Source organism: Dreissena polymorpha, chromosome 10 (genome assembly GCF_020536995.1).
Source record: "Dreissena polymorpha isolate Duluth1 chromosome 10, UMN_Dpol_1.0, whole genome shotgun sequence".
NCBI lineage: Eukaryota > Metazoa > Mollusca > Bivalvia > Myida > Dreissenidae > Dreissena > Dreissena polymorpha.
This window is the reverse complement of record NC_068364.1, coordinates 28531664-28558397: the sequence shown is the minus strand read 5'-3', so window position 1 is coordinate 28558397 and position 26734 is coordinate 28531664. Positions and strand designations below refer to the sequence as shown.

Sequence of the window (26734 nt, the reverse complement as noted above, 5' to 3'; positions counted from 1 at the left end):
AGTTTTCGTAGAGGGAATCCAAAAATACTTTCGTAAAATCGGAATGAGAAAAAATATATATTAGAGTCCAGTTATAGCTCAACATGGTATGTACACAAATATTCATTTAATTAAATATAAAACCTGCATTCATTTTGTCCGATGCAAAATCAATTGGTACAGATTTCACGAAATGTTTTCAGGGACACTACTGTGTAATACTACATACCAGATCCTGTAAGAGTTGTCTCTACTGTTTATCTTGTATTTATATGATTATAAGTCCCCTTCCGGTGAAACTTATGGTTTTCGCTTTGTGTGTCCGTGTGTCTGTAAGCATGTTAGTCTGTCAGTCAGTCTGTCACACTTTTCTGGATCCTGCGATTACTTTAAAAGTTCATATTTTTTCATGAAACTTTTCATGGACAGATGGCAATATTGAGTTTATGTACGTCATTTCATTTTGTTCATACGTCAATAATTATGTTGCTATGGCAACAAATAGACTATAAATATTGCTGAACATGGGGATTTTTATTGTCATCTACAAGGCAAATGTAAAAGAATTACGTCCCTTGAAAACAAAGGGAGACAATTATATTTTTTTCCATATCTTTTGAAAATCAGTAAATATAATATGGAAAACACTTTTGTTCTCGATTTTTAAGTAATTGTTTGCATACAAAAAACAACAACAATTTCCCAATTAAGTAAAAGACATGCACTTTTTTCCTATTGCAAAGGGCATTTTCCCAATAACCAAATTAGTGATTGTAAAAAAACACTTCACTATGACAAGGCATATTGATTTAAAAGTCACTGAAATTCATACAATAAATTGTACTACTTTGATTATCAATGATCTTGACTCTGGGAAAAAAGGACTTAATGAATGTATGAATCTTTTCAGAAATTGCATGTGAAGTCCCACAGGCTTATCAGGGTCGATACTTTCCGCTTATATGATTTTGATTCTTTTAATGGAATTCTTATCTTAGCGCAAAAATCCAGTTTAGAATAAAAAGTTTGGACCTGAATAGTCTGTCCGGACTTCACAGGCTCATCTGGGACAACACTTTCTGCACATGTATAAAACCCATTCCCAAATAACAAGGCTGAAATGATTTTGTTATTAATTAACATTTATTGCAGGTCTTAGTGGCAGCATATATCTAGTTGAAACGGAAAATGGAGTCCTCTGTATTTACTGGTGATCGCATACATCACATACGTCATACCATTCTACCTTTGCTTAATTGAAAATGTAAGTAATCCAACCTTGCTTACGACATCCCTTTCTATCTAAGCTTGATTGAAAAGGTAAGTAGTCCATCATCACTTATGTCACCTCATTCCATACGCTTGATTGAAAATGTAAGTAGTCCAACAGCACTTATGTCATCTCATTCTATATACACTTAATTGAAAAGATAAGCAGTCAATCTTCGATAACGTCACCCCATCCTACATATGCTTGATTAACTCGGTAAGCAGTCCAACATTGTTTACCTCATCCCATTCTACCTATGCTGATTGAAAAGGTAAGTAGTCCAATATCACTTACGTCATACCGTTTTACCTATGCTTGATTGAAATGGTAAGTAATCAAATATCGCTTACGTCATCCCATTCTACCTATGCTGATTGAAAAGGTAAGTAGTTCAACATCAATTACGTCATCTCAGTCTACCTAAGCCTGATCAAACAGGTAAGTAGTCGAACATCGCTTACGTCATCTCATTTAACTTTAGCCTGATTGAAAAGATACGTAGACAAACATTGCTAACGTCATCCACATCTATGCTTGATTGAACAGATACGTAGTACAACATCGCTTACGTCATCCCATCCTATCATTACTTGATTGAAAGGTAAGTACTCTAACATGATTGATATTATCTTGAATTGAAACATTGCTATACTTGAGGAATCGGAAAAAATCACGTTTTGGGATCTGGGCAATCATCAACCCATTCTTAGACTTAAGAATGAGGAATAGGTTAATGGAACCAAAAATGCGTCCAGCCGGTTTTAATGCTTTTTTAAAGGTCCAGACTTACCTTGACATATTTCTATAGTTAGTACTACAAGTGTTGTCAGCACTAATTAAGTCATCAAACTGCTCTTTAGTACTGAATGATTTTATATATTCATGTTCTCCACCAAAAACACTTATACTTAAGATAGCACTAATTTATTTTGCAGTTGACAAGGTAAACACCAAAACAGAACAATATGTATAGCTATCCACTAATAAAGGTTAATGTAAGTATTGCCAAATATGTTATGTTTTATTTGTACCTTGATAAATCTATTTTATCAATTTCGTGTGGGTTTGTAGGCCTTGTTAATTGATGCTGCAAGTGTTGTAAGTAAATATTTGTAAGGTTTGTTGAATGTTCCAAGATTGCTTCAAATACTTAAGAGTTTACTTAAATCATTGATTTGTTGGATCTGTGTGATTTAATAGGACACTGCGAATAATCAGACATGTAACGATTTATAAAATGTTGTTTTTATATCCTATCAAAGTGTTCGTCATCGGCCTATGACATGTTCAAAGTTACAATATTTGTGGTTGATCACTAGAAACTGAATGTCAGAATAACGCCCTTTGTCTCATCAGCTAAACACTGTATATTTATTATTCTAAAAGAGCACATGGATATTTTCCCATTTAAAATAATGAATTATTAAACCACTCAATGCAGGAGCCTTACAGTATGTAATGAAAATAGTTTACAATAATTGACTGAAAAGTTCTGTTAAATGCACGTTTTGTTTTAGCAATGTTGTAAAAAACACATCTTTTCTACCTTAGTTGGCACAAATCTTCTTTTCATTATCTTAGACTACAGGATTGTGATATTGAAATTCAGAAAAGTCTCCATACGAAGTTTTTCTTTCATTTATTTGCATTGTATTTATAATATTCTTAGCCTAATGTGTTATTTGCGGGTACACCATCTTGACCATCTTGTATCCATCGCATACCAACAGTTGAGTAATTTAGGTTTAACTACTTGGTGAATGTTCAATCTAAACAAACGAATGCAAAGTCATCATAGTTTACGCTGATGTAAACGCAATCATAGGCATGTGAATTCTCCTGTTCATTTTAAAAGAATACAGATAACAAGTATAATCTAACCAATATTCAAGAACCATGCCGTATATAAATCTAAGAGTCTACATGCCGAATCACAGATGACACAGCATGAACGTGAAGTATCTGACTAATTTATTTTCCATTTTCATCGATAAAACACTGTGTGCGGTTGAATGTCTTGACAAGCAGATTATATGGTTTTAATATGAAGCCTGATTTATCTAACGTGGCATTATCTTGTCATAGATTGCTTACATATTGAATGCTATTAATCAAACTTTATCGTGTCATTAGGTTTTTTCTGCCAATCTTCCACTATACTCAACTACCTTGCAAGATAAACTTCTATTAGTTCACCATCACCAATATCTAGCTATCAGGCAACAATACAAATGTTTAATATATAAAGTTTAGTCGCATTTTATTTTGATAAAGCATGTTTCAATTTTAGATCGCTGGCCGAAAAAGGGTATGACCATGAATTTTTATAGCTTGATTTTTAACTAATAAGTTCACAGTGGTATGTGAAAAATGGGCTATTCTACTGAGCTAGGGCAAATAGTTCTATAGATAATTATTTTATCTTAACTATTAATTTTTTATTTACATAGTTGGAATAGTTTTGCATTTTTTTCAATTGACCTCACTTTTTTAATCCTCTTTTATAAAGCTTTATTGCATCGACAGCTTACCGCCTAGTGAAACAATCTAGAGTCCACTTCCTGGGTAGAAACAGTTCTTGGTGTCTTTGGGAAAGATCTAAAGAAGGCTTTCACCGTTGGGATCAAACCTGTGACCTCCTGGATGATAGGTGGACACCATATCCACTTCCCCACATCGACTTTTATTTTTTATCAATACTTAAATATAATTATTTTGTACTAAAGCTTTATTTTTTATAAATATTTCTATTAAGACTTAAATGTAATCATTTGATTAAGAATTTGTTATTATTGTTTGTTATTAAGACTTTCATTTTATTATTTTTGTATAAAGACATTTCTTTATTAAGACTTTATATTTATTATTTTGGATCAATACTACATTTTTTAATTCTTTATTAAGACTTTATATGTATTAATTTTTACCAAGACTAACTTTTTATTATTTTTATTAAGACAGTATCTTTCAGGGCATCACCCTCAGTGGAGGACAAAAGCAGCAAATGCTCTGGGAAAATGGAGCTTACTGCATGCGGGAAAAGTGTCATCTCAGAATAGCCTGTGCAGTCCGAGTCAGTTCGGCTTAGGAGGCCAGGCGACAGACGTCTACTTTGACAGGGACATCTAAATCTAGACTCCCCGCTCATTGCTGTTGATACATTCGTTGGAAAACACATCTATGATAAATGAGGTAAATTAAGGTAATTGTAGACAATGGTTTCTTGTCTTTATTCCTTTCCCACTCAGAAGCAAAGTGAAAATGCTTATCTCATACGTTGTTTTCTTATAATTTTGTGCGCAATCGGATTTTCTATTTTATACATTTTACATTGTATGTAACAGGACCTTCATTAATTGTCGAATGACAAATGATTAAATTCGTAAAAATTAATAGTTCTGACCATTCTTCGTTTATCGGTCTTAATGTTATATTTCTTAAATAACAAATACTATCTCTACCAATTTTCTAGTTCAGTGAGCGCTAAGCGCTGATACTCATTCATGCATGAGAAAGATAAATAACTAAGTCGATGTTAAACAGCCCATTTTATTCTCTGAAAATAATATCGACACGCTCTGTATTATATATCCAAACAACACAAATATTTGCATGACCAATATATAAATGCAACGATATTAATATTCATTATAAATTAATAAATCATACAAAATACTATTCTGTTTTTTCAAGCTTTAACATTTTCAAACATTAACATTGTTCTTTCAAATCAGAGAACAAAGAAATGATTAATTCATGAGAAAACAGTGTTATTGTTTTTTCTGGTATAATACTTATAAAATATCGACAATCATAAATACATAATTCCTATATTTTATTCGGACATTGTGCAGTTAAATATTTTTTCCTAAATACCCTATATTGAATTTAGTTAAAATGAATGAAAGTAACCAACAATAGTTTAAGTATGAAAATATTCATTTGCAACAAACGATAATTAAAGTATGAAAATATGTGAATAGTTACAAAGATCTTACCTGAAAATATTATCAGAACGCTCTGGCCAGTCTGCCGAGAGCGGTTCTTTAAATATTATTTCGATATTAATTTCTTGGAATTTTGATATATCAGGCATTTCCAAATATGTATCTCACATGATCCCACGTGGTCTCACGTGATACGTTTACTCACTAACTAATTCATATTTATTCGGGTCAAAACCGTTGACCCTAAGTCACGGAATTTTCCCGATTCTTCGCACGTCTTTTCAATGTTCCCAACATGGAAGAGAATTTGGATCGGGAATGTATAAGTCATTCTATGACCGACTTTTGTTTGATTTGTTTTTGGTTCATTCATAGTAAAAGTGCACCAAGGTAAAACTCCGGGGTGAAACAGGTTGGTGATTAAGTCCGATAGAGATGTTTGCTGCTATTTTTCTTTTACATCTTTTTGTTCATTTGTTTATTGATTCTATTTTCTATTAACTATTAGTTTATGTATTAAATAGATCTGCAACTTCACACATTAAATGCATGATGTGAACTTCAAAATGGAAAATGTGCTTTCACAAATGAATAGTGCTATGGGACAGCGGGTCTTAACGCAAGTGTGTAAAACTGCTATCACTTTGATATATTGTTATCAGAAAATATACTGCACAATTCCTTACATAGAATTAATCGTTTCTAACATTATACAATAACAACTATTAAAAAGTGTTTTAATTGAAATTAAAAAAACTATGTCAATAAGGATTAATTAAATTTATTAAATAAGTTAAAAGTAAAAATGAAATAATACATTATTTTATGAAATTGTAATTTTGTTTGGATTACAGCTATATGCAACAAGCATAAAACCAGAGTAGCCTGCGAGAAACTTGCATCTATTCAGGTTTTATGCTTTTTGCTTCTCATTAATATATAATGTTGGAAATGAAGTCTTTACAACTTGAATCTAGTAAAAGATGTTGTTATTTTTATTTAATTGTTTAAGGGACTATAAATTGATCAAATGCGTATATGAGTTGGAACGGGTTTTCTTGAGTAAGCATTTTTGATGACCGTCCATGTACATGTGTATCTTATAAAAAGAGACCCACTTGGATTTGATGGGATGGAAAGGTCAAGGTCAATGTGCAATTACTTAAAACAGTAAAAGTTGTATCTGCTCAATAACTTAAGAATTTTAATAATGAATTATATATGCCTTTTATACCTTAAATGCATGTGCATAAAGTGTCATCCCATATAGCCATGTACAGTCAGCACAGGCTAATCAGGGACAACATTTTCCCCCTAAACTCGATTTTCACTTAGAAGAGACTTCCTTTAAACAAAAAAAAGTATTAAGGGCGGAAAGTGACCTCTCTGATAAGCCTACATATTATACAGTCTAATCATGTACGACACTTAACGCACATGCATAAGGCCAGATTTCCAGGTTTCAAATTATGGTTATCAATGATTGCATTACTTATACAACTGAACAAGGGACTGGACTGGTCTTACAAAATTATTGTCACTGAGGAACAAAGTAATACACACATAAGTAGCTTAGTAAATTAAGACTCTTTTATATATTGCTATTTGCGTTTTGATTCATGAAAGTGTTGCCCCTGATAAGCCTGTGATGCATTTAGCCTTGTTTTCCGAGACGGAGGCTGATGTTTATTAGCTATTTGATTGGGTATAAGCAGGGTACTCTTGACCCCTGGTATCCACTTTCTGCCTCACATTGTTAACCATCGTCGTGGTTACCAATAGTTAGATATCAGAGATGGGATCCCACGAGGCTCTTCTGAGTCATGACGGGGCATTCTCCAAATTCCTGAAGACGTATCATGAGAAAGAACTAAAAACAGCAGATTCTGATGATATTGAAGGTATCCTCGGGTTATTTTTACCAGGACTGTGGAGCTGAGTTTAATCAAGGTATATATGAATATGTATGAAGATATTTTAAGATAGTTTAGGCTATTTTTAAGCATTACTGTTGAACTGCGTTGAATAAGGGGAGAAAAATCTGTGTAAACCTTTTTATTTTAGCTATAGTGCATGGAAAGCTTAACGCCTATTCTTTCTGATTTTCTTTATGTGTGTCTGTCTGTTTGTCGGTCTATCAGTTGGTCAGTCGGTCTGTCTTTCTGTCGGTCAGTTGGTCCTTCTGTCGGTCTGTCTGTCTGTATGTCTGTCTGTCGGCCGGTATTCATGTACATACATCTGAAAAAATGTTCCAAACTGGAAATTCGTCCATATATCAGGCAATTTAAAAACGAATACAAAGAAGTTATCTTGATATAACTTGCAAATTGTAGCAGCAATGTAAAACTCAATTTATTCAAGGAAGGGAACTGTGTTTTCTTGCTGAAACAAATGTAAGATTACAAAAGTTGTCTTAAAAGTTGTATTTGTTCTTCACATTAAGCATTGCACTTGTCGGTGTGTCCGTCGGTGTGCATGTAGTCCTTAGACCTTTTCTGAATGGAACTTCTTGTATTTATTGTGCCATTTTATATTACTTAGCACTAGCTGTAAGGTTTAACTTGGCATTTAAAATTTAAAAAAATGGCAACAATACCAGTGTTTATGTTCTTTTTTGGTGTACTTACATGTTTTGTGGGGACATTCATGGCTTTGACATATCTTGATATATAAAGAAAATAACTAATCCAGGATTTTCCATAAAAAAAACGAACACTGCTTTGAGAAAATTAGGCTAAATGCATAACGCCTCAGATTAGCCTGTGCAGTCTGCAATCTGATTTGGTGGAATATTTTGAAAAGGAAGTCTCCTCCATAAGAAACTCAAGTTTATAGTATATAGGCGTAAAGTATCATCCATGATTAGCCTGCGTGGATAGGCTAATCTGGGACAAAACTTTATGCATCTGCATTAAACCTGATTTTACAAGAGTACGACTCACATGAATGATATTATCAAGATTTAAGATTTAAAAATTAATTTTATATTTCCAGATGTAGTTTTAGATTTTAAGATTTTTCTCCATGGACTGGTGTCCATTCAGTCGAACAGCGATCATTCCGAAGAGAACTGATTGACCGACAAAATGCTACGCAGGAGGTATGCAGATAGATTCTGGGAAAACTGGGCATGGCCGTAATGTGTCTTCCCAGATAAGTTGATGCAGTGTCCATAGGGTAATCAGGAATGACACTTTCAGCTGATATGGTATTTGTTTGTTTAAAGGAAGTCTCCTATTAGTGAAAATTCGGATAAGGGGAAATGGTCGTCCCTTATTATCCTGGTTTGACTGCATAGGCTAATTTGAGACGACAAGTTCTGCATATGCATTAGGCCCAGTTTTCACAGAGCAAGGCTCATACAGGTGCTATTTTGTGTGTTTAATAGGAAACTCTTCACATATGTTTGGCGATGTTTGGAGACACCTTTTTTATTTTTGTTTTTCAGAAAGCAATTAGTTGAATCACAGACTAGAAGTATTTACTGCAAATAATTTAAATGTGTACAAGCCACACATCTGTTCAATGTGTTCACTTTTTATGCCTCCGATAGGATGGCCAATAGCTTTCGGACTGTCTGCCCATCTGTCTGTCCGTCTAAACAATACTTTTGGGTCAAAAGATACTTTTGGTTCAAAACAATGCGTTTTGGTCTAGAATACTTTTCGGTCGAAACGATACTTTTGAATGGGACCTTCACCCAGATTGACGAAAAAACAAAAGTTCTCAAATATCTTTTTTTAAATTATTAGTTTATATTGATTAAAATATCACGACTTGTATATTACATTGCTTGAAAAAAGTTCATAGTTTCAGTATATTCGGTAATAAAATTTTGCGATGTGAAATCGAGAGTAGTTCGCGAAAATAGGTGACATAACTATATACACACTATAAATAACGCAAGAAGATTGATCCTTTTATATATATAATATAAACAATTCAGAATGCATGCACAATTTGCTTTCCTGGGTTTACCACGTGACGATGATGATCAATCTACTTGCGTTATTGATAGTTAACCGGTAGTTACCTGGTACACATACCCAGTAAAATGTTATTGCCGATTATATGAAAATATGAAAACATAACAACTTTTTACAAATAATTTAATATACAAGTCGTGATATGTTAATCAATATGAACTAATAATTGTAAAAAATACGGTATTTTAGAACTTTTCTTTTTTCATCAATCGCGGTTGACGGTCCCTTAAGACCTATTTTCAATGAGTGAGGCTCATAAACATTAGTTTGGCACAGGCTCTGGAGAAATTGATGATCTGTGGTCAGTTTGATGAGCTGAGGTCTCGATTAGATTCCAGATAACTAAGTAGTTCTCTGTATGTATTTTTTGTAAAAGCCATAAGGGTTTTCTTCACTCTTGGGAAATTGTGCTCAATGCAAAAAGAATCGCTCCAGATTAGCCTGTGCAGTTCGCAACCATATATGTGTCAATTGTGTGGACATGGTCAGAACCTTTAGGAAAAAAGCTCCACTAAGGAAAATAATACACACGTTTTTGGAGATTTATTGACAATGAAAATAGGTGGAATATACCCTCCGATACAACCAAAAAGAGCATAAATGCTCAAAATGCATAATATAGGGATATAATGTTCATTGGAAAACTGAAATCGTGACTGAATGATTTCTAACATTTGTTTAAGAAAAGTATATTACCCCCATGGGAAACTATTTATGATTCATCACGGGTTCTGCCTTGTAAGTGAGACAATTAATTAGATACATGCAACGAATTTCTACTCTATTATAAAATTCCATAACATCTCCTGGATACCTATTTTTATTCTATTGTATTTGCCCTAATCAACATATCTAGTTACTTCAATACGAAGAAGTGAGTCGCGCTCTGAGATAACTGGACTTAATGTATGTTCGTACAGAATCGGTCGAGATGACAGTTTCCGCTTTTTGGATTTTCACATTTGCGGGAAGACTTTTGGTAGTGAAAATCTAGTCAAGGAGGATAGTGTGGGCTCAGAATAGCATGTGCGGAAGTCACAAGCTAATCCTGGATGACACTTTATGCATTTGTTTTAAGCCCTATTTTCTCAGAGCAAGGCTTAAGTGTTTTTAATAAAGTGGCCATGGCTGTGTTCAGCTTATTGTTATCAAGCACTAGCTGTCAATCCATCAGAGTTTACCAGGAAAACCAATGTTGGCCTTAAATGACTGTAGACAATCACAAAGAAAGGTATTTGGGCTTATATACCAGGTTTTCGCAGAATTATGACCCATTTGTCTTTTTTTCCACTATTGAATATATATAGACTCAAAATTGTGCATCTATTGTGCAGTTTAAGAATTTTATTGCGTAAAAATCATAATAAATGTGGCCTACTGATAGAAAACAAATGCTCTGCAAGTACGTCATGTTGGAGGAACAGGAGTAGTGTGTGAAAATGATTTTATTGCGTAACTTTAATAAATGTGGCCTACTGATAGAAAACCAATGCTCTGCAAGTACTTCGTGTTAGAGGAACAAGTGTAGTGTGTGAAACTGTTTGAAACTGTTTGATATAACATGACACTTATTTAAGATGAGTTGTGCCTTGCTCTGAGGAAATGAGGCTTACAGCTTAGCACATACATAAAGTGTTATAATGATGATGACGTTTGTGTCACAAGTGGTTAGCATTTGGCTATGATATTAATTAGTGAACACATCATTTTGAATGAAAAATAATCAAATTATGACGAAAAATCTACTTCTCTGAAAACTTTTACTATCTCACTATCTCTTGACACTGGTGAGTAGCTTTTGTATCGACCCATATACATGTTACCTAACGAAGAGAAGACTCTTTTGAAACTGGTTAATAACTTTTGTATTAACCCTCGAATGTATTGCAAAGCAACAAGAATAATCTTTTAAAACTGGTGAGTATCTTTTGTATCAACCCTTAAACATATTGCATAGCAATAAGATTTTCTTGAAACTGGTGTGTTACTTGTGTATCAACCCTCAAATGTCTTGTTTAGTTTAGCAGCCTCTGGTTCAAGCCTCGAACGTGCTAGCAACAAGAAAATCCCCTTGAGACTGGTAAGTAACTTTTGTATCAACCCTAAAATATGTTGCTAAGCATAGCAACTTCTGTATCGATCCTCGAATGTGTTACCTATTAACAAGAAGAATATCTTGAAATTGGTGAGAAACTTTTGTATTCACCCTGGAACGTATTGCATAGAAACAAGAAGAATCTCTGGAAACTTGTAACTTTTGTATCGGCCCTCGAACTTTTGCATAGCAACAAGACGGTTCTCTTGAAACTAATGAGTAACTTTTGTATAAATTAGCTCACCTGTTTCCTAAAAAACAAGAAGTGTTTATGTTGCACGTATTTAAATAGGTCCTCTTTTATTATTTCATCTGTTAATAACCGCAAATTGTAAGTTAACATTCAATCTGATGTCTCATGAAATTCTATGCATGTAGTGTATGTCATTATTTGAAATGTACCCTGTTGTGGTGCGCAATACTGGTAGATAGGCAAACTGGTAGATCACTTAAAACACGTTTTAGGAAACATTTTTATAAAATAAAAAGCAACAATAAAAATTACAAATTAATTTACCAACACTTTAATAAAACGGGTCGTAGCATAACAAATATTTCTATTCAACCTATGGAACAACTTATTTTTGATAATAGTACTTCAAAACAGTACCAATTAAAAGCAAGGTGCGTGTTGGAGTTTTATGGATTACACGTTTACAAACAGCTCATCCACTTGGATTAAATGAAAATATATTAAATGTTGAAACTATTTCTAAAAATAAATTGATTTATTTATTTTCTCTTTTCAGTAAACGTCTTAGAAATAAACGTTCACACCGCATAAGGGAAAAGGTAACATAAGGCGTAAATTTAAACGACTTCTTTCTTTAAATGACTGCTACACATTATTACAAAATAAGGGTAAACATAAATTACTAAGTGCACTTTGCTTTCTTTCTGTTTCTTCTTTGGCGCATATTGATAAGGAATGTAAACTTATTTTATTTCAATCTGATCGAATCATCCACTGACTATTATCTTAAATCTTTTATTGAAAGTGCACACAACAAAACTAGAAATCGTATCAAAATTGACTTTTGTAACAAAGGTCTTGATTAAATTCACCTTCCTAAAATATTCAATGATACAAATGTGCGTCAGTTGATACCCCCTTATTTCCGCAATACTGAACATGTCATGAACTTGCAGAACAAAAAGGGTGTTTGTGTTTGTTTTTTAACGTTGAAATGTTTTGAAAGTTCAGGTATATGTAAATTAACAATAAATACAAGTTTTTAGATAATTCTAAGCTCACGATTATGTCTAAAATATTATTTCGTTTAGCAACGTCTTCTCCTGTTTTTCTAGAAACTTCTTCTGAACAGCTTGTCAAATATTAACTTATATTTTAAATTTTGAGTGTAAAATCATATGGCGGTCCTCTACTCAGTCTAATGGTTCCGGTATTTTAAGTTTTATAATGAATCCGGTCATTTGAGTTTTATAATGGTTCCGGTCGTTTGAGTTTTATAATGGTTCCGGTCATATGAGTTGTATAATGGTTCCTGTTATTTGAATTTTGTAATTGGTCCGGTCATTTGAGTTAATAAGGGTTCCGGTTATGTTAGTTTTATAATGGTTCCGGTAATTTGAGTTTAATAATCGTTCCGGTCATGTGATTTTATAATGGTTCTGGTCATTTGAGTTGATAATGGTACTGGTCATTTGAGTTTTATCATAGTTCCGGTCATTTGAGTTTTATAATTATTCCAGCTCATTTGAGTTTATAATGGTTCCGGTCCATTTGAGTTTTATAATGCTTCCGATCATTTGAGTTTAATTATGGTTCAATCTTGAAAACTGTAAGAGGTGTCATCTCTATAACATTATATTAATATAATACCAATCTAACAATTTCCATTGAAAAAGAGCATGAGGGGGAATATTCAGGCTTGACTAGGACTGTTTAAGTATTACTTAAATTTTAATTTAATAAGTTTGTATGTAAATGAATTATTATCCGTGATACTTACACTAATTAAAGCTAGTTTGGAGGCCTAACTTAACATTTCAGTTATGAACAGTTACAAATGCTTCCTGTTTATACCCCTGTTATCAAGTTCACTGAAACCAACTATTTCTATTACTTTATTGATTCAACACAGCCTTAAGTTTAAATAGTTCCGTTGGTATGGCCTGATAAACCAACCTCAAACTCAGGTGTAATCATTTAGTCTTATCTTACCCTACAATTCATATGACAAATTGGATAGTTACTGTGGCTACTGGACTTTTAACCTTATATTAAACTTCATTTTTATATTTGTTTGATAGTAATTGTGTTAGGTGTTATGTGTTTACAGACAATGGACCAAAACTAGATGGGCTTCATTTGTTGAGCTCATTTATTTAGACAACCAGCATTGGGAGACACCAAATCATTGACGTTAAATCTTCAGTAAAGATATCTCAAGCTGCTGTTTTTTAAATCTCATTCAGTAAAATGGCAACTTTTTCACAAGCCACCATTGACAAGGGATCTGACATTGTCCAAGACTTCTTGTGCTCGACCTGTGAAGATAAGAAACTGGATACCACGGCTGATTTCTACTGTGAATCATGCGTGAAGTTTTACTGTGAAATTTGTATTAACATGCACAGCCAGTTGTTTACAAAACATGCCCCCTTTGGAAGGGGATATTTGAAGAAATGGCCGGTTGCCAAGAAGGTGGAAGATTTTCTTCTGAAATGTGATGTCCATACGAAAGAAAACCTGACAATGTTTTGTGATGAACACAGTGAGCTCTGCTGCACAAATTGTGCATTACTTAATCACAGGTGTAGATTTATTTAAATTATAGACAACAAATACACCTACATTTGGAAACAAATGTAGGGTTTTCTTACTGAGTTGGAAGGAACTTTACTGGGCAACTATTAATTTGTTTATGTACAATACATATTAATACAAGACTGCAGTTGTATGCTTCCTTTGTAATTGTTGACTCGATTTTTAGCTCACCTGATTGCTCAGGTAAGCTTTTGTGACCGGTCTTTGGCCGTCGTATGTCCGTCCGTCCGTCCGTCCGTACATTTGCTCGTAAACACTCTATAGGCCACATTTCTTGTCCCATCTTCATGAAACTTGGTCAGAAGCTTTGTCCCAATAAAATCTCGGCCGAGTTTGAAACTGGGTTGTGCCGGGTCAAAAACAAGGTCACTAGGTCAAAAAAAGAAAAACCTTGTCAACACTGAAGAAGTCACATTTCATGCCCAATCTTCATGTAACTTTGTCAAAATGTTTGTCTAAAGGATATCTTAGTTGAGTTCAAAAGTGGTTGAAAAACATGGCCGCCAGTGGGCGGGGCGGTTTTCCTTATTTGGCTATAGAGAAACCTTGTAAACACTCTAGAAGTCACAATTTTTGCCCAATCATCATGAAAGTTGGTCAAAACATTGGTTCAATTGATGTCTCGGACGAGTTCAAAAATGGTCGAGATCGGTAAAAAATACATGGCCGCCAGTGGGCGGGGCATTTTTCTCTATATGTATATAGTGAAAACACGTCAACACAGTAAGTCACATTTTTGGCCCAATGTTTATGAAATTTGCGAAGAAAATTTGTTTCTTTGATACGAGAGTTGAGTTCAAAAATGGTTCCGGTTTGTTGAATAACATGGCTGTTGGGAGGGGGGGGGAGCAGTTTCCTTATTATGACCCTCCCCCCTCCTTTCGAAGAAGAGGGGTTATATTGTTTTGCTCATGTCGGTCCGTCCGTCCACCAGATGGTTTCCGTATGATAACTCAAGAGCGCTTATGCCAAGGATCATGAAACTTCACAGGTACATTGATCATGACTTGCAGATGACCCCTATAGATTTTCAGGTCACTAGGTCAAAGGTCAAGGTCACGATAACCCGAAATAGTAAAATGGTTTCCGTATGATTACTAAAGAACGCTTATGCCTAGGATCAAGAAACTTCACAGATACATTCATTATGACTCGCAGATGACCCCTATTGATTTTCAGGTCACTAGGTAGAAGGTCAAGGTCACGGTGATCCAAAGCAGTAAAATGGTTTCCGGATGATAATCAAGAACGCTTATGCCTAGGATCATGAAACTTCTTAGATACATTGATCATGACTCGTAGATAACCCCTATTGATTTTCAGGTCACTAGGTCAAAGGTAAAGGTCACGATGACCTGAAATAGTAAAATGGTTTCTGGATGATAACTCAAGAACGCTTATGCCTAGGATCATGAATCTTCATAGGTACAATGATCATGACTCACAGATGACCCCTATTGATTTTCAGGTCACTAGGACAAAGGTCAAGGTCACGGTGACCTGAAATAGTAAAATGGTTTCTGGATGATAACTCAAGAACGCTTATGCCTAGGTGCACGAAACTTCATAGGTATATTGAGTATGACTCGCAGATGACCCCTATTAATTATAAGGTCACTAGGTCAAAGGTCAAGGTCACAGTGCCAAAAAACGTATTCATACAATGGCTGTCAAGGTCACGGTGACTCAACTTAGAAAAATGGTTTCCGGATGATAACTCAAGAATGCTTACGCCTAGGATCATGATCATGACTCGCAGATGAAATAATGATGAAACTTGACCAGGACGTTTGTCTGGACAATATCTAGGTCAAGTTTGACATTTGGTAAAGATTGAATGAACCGACTCCTCTCAGGTGAGCGAACTAGGGACATCTTGGCCCTCTTGTTTAGTAAGCTGTTTGATTCCCAAAATACAAACTTCCAAAAATATATATTTAAGTAATTTATATATTTTAAAATAGTATTCCCTTTACTTTCAGACAGTGCAAAAGGATAACTCTTATATCCGACAAAGTAAAAAGTCAGTCCACACACCTTCAAAAACTGACAGTTTCTATCAAAAAAATTCTGAAGAAAATGAAGAAACTTCAAGAAAACAAAGAGGCTTGCATTGATTTTGTGCAAAGTTCATATGATGAGCAGTTATACACGATACAGGAAACTCGCAGAAAAATAAATGCAACCTTAGACACGATTGAACAGAAAACACTGACGGAAATGAAAGATACTTTGACCAAACTTCAAGCCTCTTCCAAAAGTGATGTTGACAAATGCATCAGGCTTTGGGAAGAATTGAAACAACTTCGAGAGGCCATACAGGACTTAAATGATAAAAGCAGGCTGGGACTATCCTTTATAGCTAACAAAAAAGGCGAGGCCAAAATAAAACAGTCTGAAACTTTTCTGAAGAAAAGCTCTCTTCAGGTTAAAGTTTTGATAAGATTCCAGCCTAACAGTGACATTGTGCAGTACTTGTCCAAACTGCCAGGTCTTGGGAGAATAGACAGTACACAAACATTGATGGTACAAGAGCATCCAAACAATGTGTTAACTGTGCAGGGGAAGTCTGTACACAATGTGAGAATATCAAGTGATTCAGATGAATGCAAAATCACAGCCATCTGTGTTCTGCAGGATGGACAGTTCCTGGTTGCAGATAGCAACAATAAGAAAGTCAAGCTGTTTGACAAGCAGTACCAGGTTGTGAGTCATTGGAGTGCGAGTGCCTATCCAAGAGATATGTGTCCTATCACGCCCAGTGAGGTGGCTGTAAATGTGGATGGTACCAACACACATGAGGTCCAGTTTATCTCAGTGGACAACATGCAGCTGGTGGCAGGAAGGACGCTTCAGTTACAACATTCATGTTGTGGTGTTACCTTTCACCAGGGAGACCTTTATATGTCTTGTTGGAATGCATTGTACAAGAACACGCTTAGTGAAAATATTGTCTGCAAGATGTATGAGGACACATCAGGCAGCTATACAGGTAGGAATCATAGTTCAAGATTCATGGTTCACTAACATTATAAGGGATATGTTGAATAAATAGATTTCAAACATTGTATTTCAGCCGGAGTTAAGAATACAATTTATTTTTTATTGATTTAGGCATTTCTAGAATGCCCTGTCTAAACATACCGTGAATTTATAACAGTTTGTTTACATTAAATTTTATGGATTGTTTAAATCGGGTATATTGGTTGGATCTTGTTTGAGTGTGTTTTTTTGTAATGACTGTTTTAAGGTTATGAACCTTAAAATAATTGGCTGAACATTAGATTTTGTGGTTGAACGGACAGCACACAACTAAAGTAAAATAAATGTCCGTTGAATTATATTGGTTTCTCTGAAGACGCGGGATGAATAAAAATAACAAGTATGTTACTTGTTTTTTAGAATTTGGTATATGTTTGATAGTCTGAAAATGAGTTTGAAAGTATACTTGTAACAACTGCCCTTTTTAACTGATTGAAGAAGCTATAAGCAATATTTCAATTTCAGTTAAACAAAATATCTATCGTTTTGCATGTGTATTATTGAAATGTACACAATGTCAATATGTGCCATTTACATTTTAATCATGTGTTCATGTTTGGGTGATCTATTGTAACTGCATTTAGTAAAATCACCTGACACAATCGTGTGTATACTGTAATATAATTACAATGTATATCATTCTATGTTTTTTTGTGGAACACTTTAAATCTTCAAACACGAGTCCAAGACAAATATGTAAAACATGAAAAGAACACAAATCACTGGAAAAAATCTTCCTTCAACAAATAAATAGGTTTATTATTGAGCCTTATACATACTCTAATAATTTGTTGTATTTAACAACACATTATTAATACAGTTTGAATGATATGTGTTATTTCCTACTACATATATACATATAATTCAATGTCTTGATGTTACTATGTTTTGCAGTTTATAAGTGTGCTGTGAGTCCCACAGGGGACAAGTTATACATCACTAACTACTCCCATAACAAGCTCCTAACCTTGGCCAGAGATGGTTCAGTCCTGGCCACCTTTACTGACCATGCGCTTATAAACCCAAATGGTGTACACATGACACCTGCAGGCCAGGTGCTGGTATGTGGATACTGGTCCCACAATATGCTACAGATGGACAATCGGGGGAGAAGGAAGCTAGCCACTCTTGTGACACTTGAGGATGGAGTGGAGTGTCCAATGTCAGCCTGCTACAACAGACACACTGCCTCCATCATTGTTGGACTTGATCATAACAGCAGCATACTAGTGTTTAAAGTGGAATAGTGTTATTGGACATGCATCTTGATTTTTGATTTAGATGAATTAAATTTCCATTGGAAAGTGTTGTTGTAGTCTTTTAGAAAATTGTTTGTTCATACTACAACAGAATACGTGTTATTGCAGTTTATTTATTTTGTAAATACAAAATGTCATTAGTTAAAAAAAAAATTATGTGAACATAAGAACTGCTCTAAAATATATTTTATTGTCACATCTACGTCGATTGTTTTTGTATTTCTCTTTGATGTAAGAGGTTGACATGAATTCCTTGTTAGAATGAAAAAAGAATTTGTTCAGAAAATAACTTTTGTTATTTGCACGACATAACAATAACACTGGATCTATGCATAAGCTGTCATTCCTTTAACATAACCAATTTGTTGAGGAGTACTTGGGTTTTTATTGGTTTTTAAATACGGTAAAAAGTGTCATGCACTGAAAACATGTTTTTTTGTAATTTAAAAAATAAAAGTTATTTTGTCAGCATTTCTGTTTTTAAGACCCAGTTTTCATCTAAATTAATATCGAGTGAAATATTGGGAAATTGTCTGCCTGTAGACCTCAATAAATAAATAATGATAGCAAGGACTGATGAAAATAAAAGCGATGCAGCATTGCGTTGTGCAGTTATGATGTAAACCCTAGTGGTTAGGGTGAAACGAAAGTAATGTTAAGCAGCTACACCAGTTTGATTATTTACTTTCAATATCAATACATTTTGTTTGTATCCCTTCAACTCACCAGCGCGTTTATACCTGCATGGTTTGTTCTCATATATAACAATTAGTATTTAATAGCATGTTTATGTATATATTTAAGCATATTGTTGTAAGTTTACCTGCATGGCTAACATATCAAGTTTGAATGTTGTTTCGGTCCATTGATTTGAGGCCATGTTATGGGCCTTTGACTTAGTAATTTCCATTACAATAATCTCGTCCGGACTTTTGAGTTAACCTTTCGCCGATATTTACCAGATTGTTGTGTTTGAGTCTACTTGACTTACAGATCAATTTTGAGTTTCGTTCCGGTTCATAGATTTTTCATGAAGTAACGGGCCTTGGAATTAGGAATTTTCTTCAAAATAATACTTTTCCGGATTTCTCTTTGAAGTTCTTTGAGATAATTACTTTATTTTGGGTATGTCAGTATTTGACTAAAAACCTTTTTTTACTAACATATATCAACATAAAAACTATATACATTTTTGTAATTATATTTAATGTTTTCATTCTTGTTTATATGCGATATTTAATTTGTTGAATGTTGGTATTTAAGAACTGTTTATTATATTACTGAGACTAGTGTGTACATTTTGTCAATAAATTTCTGCATTCAAGTTACGTGACTTATCTTTATGGAGTTTGGGACAGTATTTCAGGCATTTCACCTCAGTCACTTGCCCTACTCAAACTTTCGCTGGAGTTGCTGATTTACTTGTACTAAATGCACATCCTTATGTCAGTAACGGATAACTGCCCTTTTTGTCAGAGGCACAGGGAGAATGGCAATAGAATTTCATGACCAATCCAAACTCAATGGATTATGTGGTCGGGCTATGGAAAGATACCACAATACTTGCATTTATATTCTAGATCTCTACCAACTGAGGTAGGTGTACGAGTTGCAGCATTTAAATAGTAAGGATTATCGAATATTTATATTTGCACACAACAAAATAATTCATGCACCTTGTTGAAAAAGTGGCACTTATGCATTGAAAACACATTTTGTTCAGTTGTCATCCACAAAACTAGCATTGAAGCGAAAACACATTTTGTTCAGTTGTCATCCACAAAATTGGCATTGAAGCAAACTTTTTATGATATGACATATTTGCCACATCTGTTACACAATCATGTGTTCTCAGACAGCGTTAAGAATTCGCATAAGTAACGATGTCCTTAAAGGGAAGCATATACAAATATAATTATCTGTTCTTCCGTTTTTTAATTGCTTAGTATGCGCCACATCTTGTGCGGAATATTACGCATGAAGTATTGCAGGAAAACAAAAGAAACTTTATAGCTTTAAGAGGAAGTGCAGATTTTTAATCTGAGTCACATGCTTTCAAAAATTGGTCACCATGTTAAATCTTAGAGAAACATTTTTACCACTCTAGAATAAACATGTATGTCTTGTTCCTGATGAGAAATGAGTCAGAATGTTTATCTTGAAAAAATAGACTGATTTCGAATTTGAGTCGCGTGCGTTAAATAGTAAGGTTACCTGGTCGAATCTTTGAAAACACATATAACAACTCTAGTAACCATAGTTTTCACTCAATCTTGATAAAACATGGTAAAATGTTTATCTTGACTATATTTTGCCATGATAGAATATTGGTCAAGTTTGGTAAAAATCTAGCTCATCTGGTTTGACAATATATGTACGTTGGGCACAGGTTAGCGCTTAATGGTCCTTAGGGCCCTTTTGTTATTATTTATTTATTTAATACCTATAAATAAAACTTAAATACTGTTTATGTTTGTTTTTTAATCAAGAAACGACGCTATAGAATCTCCATATTTCACACTTATAAATCGTCCGTTTTCAATTACTTGAAAATTTGACCAATTGAATGACGTCAATATTGTTGATCAACACAGCATAACGGTATTTAAATTTGTGCATACAATTATTGTGGCCATACCACGTGGTCCGTGACGTAATTTTGGCTAGCACGCTAAGAAGAAATTTGTAAACATTGGCCCCGCTTAAAAACTTCAAATCCACGTATCTTATTCTTTACTCTATTTGGACGAACTAACGCGCAGGCTATGGGTAAAGTTAAGCACTAGTCCCGGTTATATAAATATTTGACACCAGGTGTGTAGTTTAGTCTATCATTCGAGTCGAATTCCTTGTTTTTACGTTACAATGTACGCAAGTACGACAAGCACATTTCAAATCGTCCAAAATTTCTGTTTTATATTCCTTTTTGCAGTGAACCAATATGTGCGGACGTGATTAATTTCATATACAATGTGTTTTTTTCTGAAAAAATATCTTAAAACACCACCTTATGATATTTTTAATGTACACCAACATTTTGGCTAACACGACAAGCAACGAAATTCAAGGCAAGCACGACAAGTCGATTTTCGGCTAGAACGACTAGTTGTGATAAATTAAGTTTCTGAAGCAAGTTAATAAAGATTTCAAAACATTTTCTTGATCCGGCACATTACTCACAAACATACAATGTCGGACAATAACTTCGATGCTGCCTTACACAAGTGCTATTGAAAAATGTGAAACTTTCACCGAAAACAACCCTCGGAATCTGACAGAGGGACTATATGCCTGAACAAGTTCCAATTTAATCTGGCGAATGTCTGCCACGCCCTTCTGGAGTCGGTTACACATAATTCTTTTGATTTCAATAAACAGTCCACAATAACTCAACTATCGTTAAGATGAACTGATTGATATACAATGGAACATTTGACGCAGCATATCAACGCACGTTCCTTTGATCGTGTTATCCTTAAGTAACATATGCTCATGTATATTAGCATTTTTTGTGTAGGATTATATAAGTAATTTTTTATTAGTAGCATTCATGACGACCGACGAGCGATACATTTGTGTCATATGCGCCAGAGTGTACAAACACAGGCGCAATTTGGTTTACCATGAGAGAAAACAAGCTGGGAAGTTACCGTTTAACTGTTTCGGCGTTGGGTTTTTATCAGAGACACAGGTCATTGTCATATTGCGCTTTTAGACAGTAGACAAATGACAGTTGGCTGTTTCATTTTCCTTGCGATTCTAATCATTGAGAATTATGTAGATTGCAGTTTCACTACATAAACGATATCTTAAGAAAGCTGTGATTAACAGTCTTATCAAAAATGCATTATAGATTTATAAGATACACATTTCCAAAATCATTAAATAGTTTATTATACACATTGCCTTACCACGTGACTTTTTAAGATCTATGTTGGGAGAATAAATTGAGACACCGGCAACGTTTTTAAGGATGTCAACATTTTATATAAGTGTAGAACCGTGCGTTTCAACGATTATAAAAATGTCAGATCAGTGTTTGGACTTCATATTACAAACGCGCGTTTGCACTTTACTGAAATAATACTTTTTTGTTAAAAAAAATCATGATACCGATAGAACACTCTCACAAATGAGAGGGCTGTGCAGTTTATCCCATTAAAATGGTGAACTATTAAAAAAGACATCCTTAAAAACGTTACCTAGGTCGTGTTTTATTCTCCAAACACAGATTTTAAAAAGTCACGTGGTATAGACACCGTATTATTGCAATTAAGTAGCAAACAGTGTACATGTCAGATACATGTGCTTATTATGCTTATGGATGATTACAGGTGCAATGTACACGGAGACGGAAAGAACTATGTTTGTCCTAATTGTGGCAAGGAATTCGCAACGAAAGTTTACTTAGATGCCCACTCGGCCCGGGAAGAGCGCACTCGAGAGATCGAGTGCGAGATATGCGACCACAAGGCAACAACACGCGCTCACTTGCAAGAACATCTCAAAACACACAGTGAGGAAAAAACAAATGTCTGCCGTGTGTGCAGAGCCGCCTATAAACATATAAGCTCACTGTGTAGGCATTACGCGCAAAAACACAAATAAAGTGTTTTTACCTGTCTGTGATTTATACAACGATGTTTACTTGTTGCGTTTCTTTACTTTTTATTGTATTTTATTTTGTGTTAACGCTACTTTTATATTATAGCAATTGTGATTTATATTGTGATTTACATGTATTTTAATAGTTTTAATAAAAGCTTTATCATCAGATCTCCATCATAATTAACATTTCAATCTTAGCTGTTTGTACCACGATGTTTACTTGTTGCGTTTCTTTACTTTTTATTGTATTATATTTTTTGTTTACGCTCCTGTTATATAATAGCAATTGTGATTTAGATTGTGATTTACATGTGATTTAATGGTGCCAATTAATATTGTTTCATTAATTAAAATTATTAATAAAACATAAGCTGCGATGTATGAATTTCTAAAACAAAAAGAATGAAAACATAACAAATCGGTTAAGAATTTATGCAAAATCTGTGTAATTGGTACTCACAAAGAGTGACCAAATCTTCGTTGTTCACTGCATATGCAAATCACACGACAAAAGCAAAGGAAAATGAGCATTTGTGTTATATTGTATTTTGTTTTTATCCGAAATGAGAAATTATTCAATCATTTATACTTTGCTTTTATCCGAATTTTTTTAATTAACTCCGTCACGCGCAACGCTCAATTCCAATATATAAAATAGAGTATTATCTTTTGTTATTGGCAGTTTAATATTTCGCAGGTTTGGAAAACGAAGAGTTATAAAAACAACGTTTGACTTAATGCTGTTCAAAGCTTCAAATAATTACATTTGCAAGCAATTAGTATCTGATTTACAAAGGCGACAATAAACACATACCATTTGCATTTATTAGAGAAGGGTAAATATTCAGCACTATTAACTTAAATACTGGAATAAACACACACTATGTACATGAATAATTATATATATCTCCAATCAAGCTACTTGATTCAATCACTCTCAAACACGGAAGTCTTCACAAAGGCTATATCTAATTAAATGTCTTTAATGTCGAGCCCAAGTCTATAGGTTGGCAACAACTTGCTTGTTTCTTCTTGCACTTTCCCACCGCACTCCTAGTGTTCCCATGGCAACAGCATTTCGACTTGCGTCCATTTTGGCCCCTTTTTACTTCGCCTTCACACGGAGTCTCACCGGGTTTTCAAACTCGTGGTATCTAATTTTGAAATAAATAAAAAATAAATACATTGATGCGTTGAAATAACATGTTTCTTTTATGCCCCCGAAAGGAGGGCATTCAGTGATCGCACTGACCGTCTTTCCGTCCGTCCGACAGTCCGTCACACTTTGCCTTTAGGAAAAATGCTCATAACTTCTATGTTGCTTTAGATGTAACATTCATTTTGATATGCATTTGTATATGGACATGGCCTTTCCATACGCACATAAATTTTGACCCCTTTGACCTTGACCTTCAACAAATAGTCCGCGTTTAGGCTGTAAAATATGCGTTCAGTGGTCTTTAATAAGTGCAGATTATGTTCATTTGTCCTGTCTAAAGATGTAAAACACTACTTTGTATACATTGTACACGGCTGAACGCGCACAGGACAGGGCGCAGAATCACACGAAGACAGTTAAAAGACACAAACTATTCAAGGGGCATACACATTTAAATGATTTGAAGTATATTGTTTGACAACAAAGAAGTTACCAAATCTATACTAATAGTTCTAGTCGTTTTAGCCGAAAATCGACTTGTCATGCTTGCCTTGAATTTCGTTGCTTGTCGTGTTAGCCAAAATGTTGGTGTACATAAAAATGTCATTAGATGGTGTTTTTAGTTTTTTTTTCAGACACACTACATATTATATGGAATTAATCACGTCCGCACATATTGGTTCACTGCAAAAAGGAATATAATACAGAAATTTTGGACGATTTGAAATGTGCATGTCGTACTTGCGTACAATGTAACGTAAAAACTAGGAATTTGACTCGAATGATAGACTAAACTACACATCTGGCGTCAAATATTCATATAACCGGGACTAGTGCTCAACTTTACCCATAGCCTGCGCTTTATTTCATCTAAATAGAGTAAAGAATAAGATACTTACGTGGGTTTGAAGTTTTTAATCGGGGCCAATATTGACAAATTTCTACTTAGCGTGCTAGCCAAAATGACATCACGGACCACGTGGTATGGCCACACTGGAAATATGCATCTTTAAATCCTCTATTTTAATATAAAAAAATTGAAGAAGTTTGTTTTATCTTAAGTGGTAAGTGTGTTATAATTGTAGAACTGTATACTCGGAAAATATCATTTAAGATCAGGTTCGTTTGCTTTAGAACTCCGTTTTACTGCTTCGTTAAAAGAGCTCGGCTTTCCTTGAAATACTTATCCAACGGCTCGTTAGTAGTGAATGATATTATAGTTATGTTCCCAAGCATGACAATGAAACTTAAGATAACACCAATGTATAATGAAGTTGACTACGTAAATATAAAAACAAAACAACGTTTTAAACTATGCTCAACATTTTTTATATCTAAATATTACCAAATATCTTCTTTAGTTTATTTGTACCGTGATAAATCTATTCCTTCACATTTTGTGTGGGCTTTAACGCCTTGTTTATTGATGTTTTAAGTGTCTTAAGAAAATATTTGCAATGTTTGTTTAATGTTTCAAGAGTGTCTCAAATACTTAAGAGTGTACTTAAACAATTGATTTATTGCATCATTGTGATTAAATAGAAAAATGCGATAGATCTGACAAAGTAAAGCTTGTTAAATGTGTTTTTTATCATACCAAAGTGTTTCTCATCGGCCAATGACATTTTTAGGTTACACTTTTCGTGATCTCTAGAAAACTGAATATCAGAATAACGCCCTTTGTCTAACCAACTAAACACTGCATATGTATTATTCTAACACAGCATATGGATATTTTCCCATACAAAAAGAGGGAATTATTTAATAAACAACTCCATGAAGTACAGAACATCCCGTTATAAAAATAGTTCAAAGTAATTTTATGAAATTTACTTTAAAATGCATGTTTTTTTAAAGCAAAGTTGTAACAAACAAATCATTTCTGCCTTAGTTCGCACAAATCTTCTATTCACAATCTTAGACAACAAAACTGTGATATTGACGTTCAGAAAAGTTTTTCTTTCGTGTATTTGCTTTTTATTTATAATTCTAAGGCTAATTTGTTATTTGTGGGCATAAAATATCGGTCCTATTGTATCCAAAGCGTACAAACAGTTAAATAATTTAGCCTGAACTGCTTGGTTAATGTTCAATATAAAAATACAAATTCAAAGTCATCTTAGTTTACGCTGATAAAAAAAACGCAATTGTAGGCACGTGAATTCTCATGTTCATTTCAAAATGATTCAGAGTGAACAATTATAGACCAACTACGATTGAAGAAACAAGTCCTAAATAAATCTAAGGGTCTACGTGCCCTCTCACTGCTTTCCAAAGATAAAACAGTATTAAAATGAAGTTTCTGTTTAATTTATTTGCCACTTTTCATCGATAAAAAACTGTGTGTGGTGGTTGTCTTGATAAGCAGATAAGCTTGCTTTCATATTTAGCCTAAATTGTCAAATGTTGCATCATCTTGTAATAGCTTGCTTGCATATTGAGTGTGGTTTATCAAACGTGGCATTATCATGTCAAGAGTCTTTTGTCTACCAATTCTCAACTTGTGTATATACCTTGCAAGGTAAACTTTTTTAAGGTCACCAGCACCAATATCTAGCTATTTGGCAAAAACAAATACTCTTTTTTTTCTGGCTGGGC

At 34.1% G+C, this 26734-nt stretch overlaps 1 protein-coding gene across 3 annotated transcripts; it reads left to right on the top strand.

Annotated features, from left to right (window-relative positions):
* The first annotated feature begins 11207 nt into the window (after positions 1–11207).
* Positions 11208–19693, top strand: LOC127847293 (uncharacterized). 3 transcript variants are annotated; one of them, XM_052379129.1, is made up of 5 exons: positions 11208–11262; positions 12027–12069; positions 13717–14055; positions 16051–17060; positions 18005–19693. In XM_052379129.1, exons 3-5 carry the CDS (start codon positions 13721–13723, stop codon positions 18355–18357), a joined length of 1698 nt encoding a protein of 565 aa, XP_052235089.1. In that variant the 5' UTR covers positions 11208–11262; positions 12027–12069; positions 13717–13720; the 3' UTR covers positions 18358–19693. The 3 variants fall into 3 exon arrangements, with proteins under 3 accessions (XP_052235089.1, XP_052235088.1, XP_052235090.1); XM_052379128.1 differs by having other exon boundaries at positions 11221–11262; positions 13581–14055; XM_052379130.1 differs by lacking the exons at positions 11208–11262; positions 12027–12069 and having other exon boundaries at positions 13256–14015.
* Positions 19694–26734: the final 7041 nt, after the last annotated feature.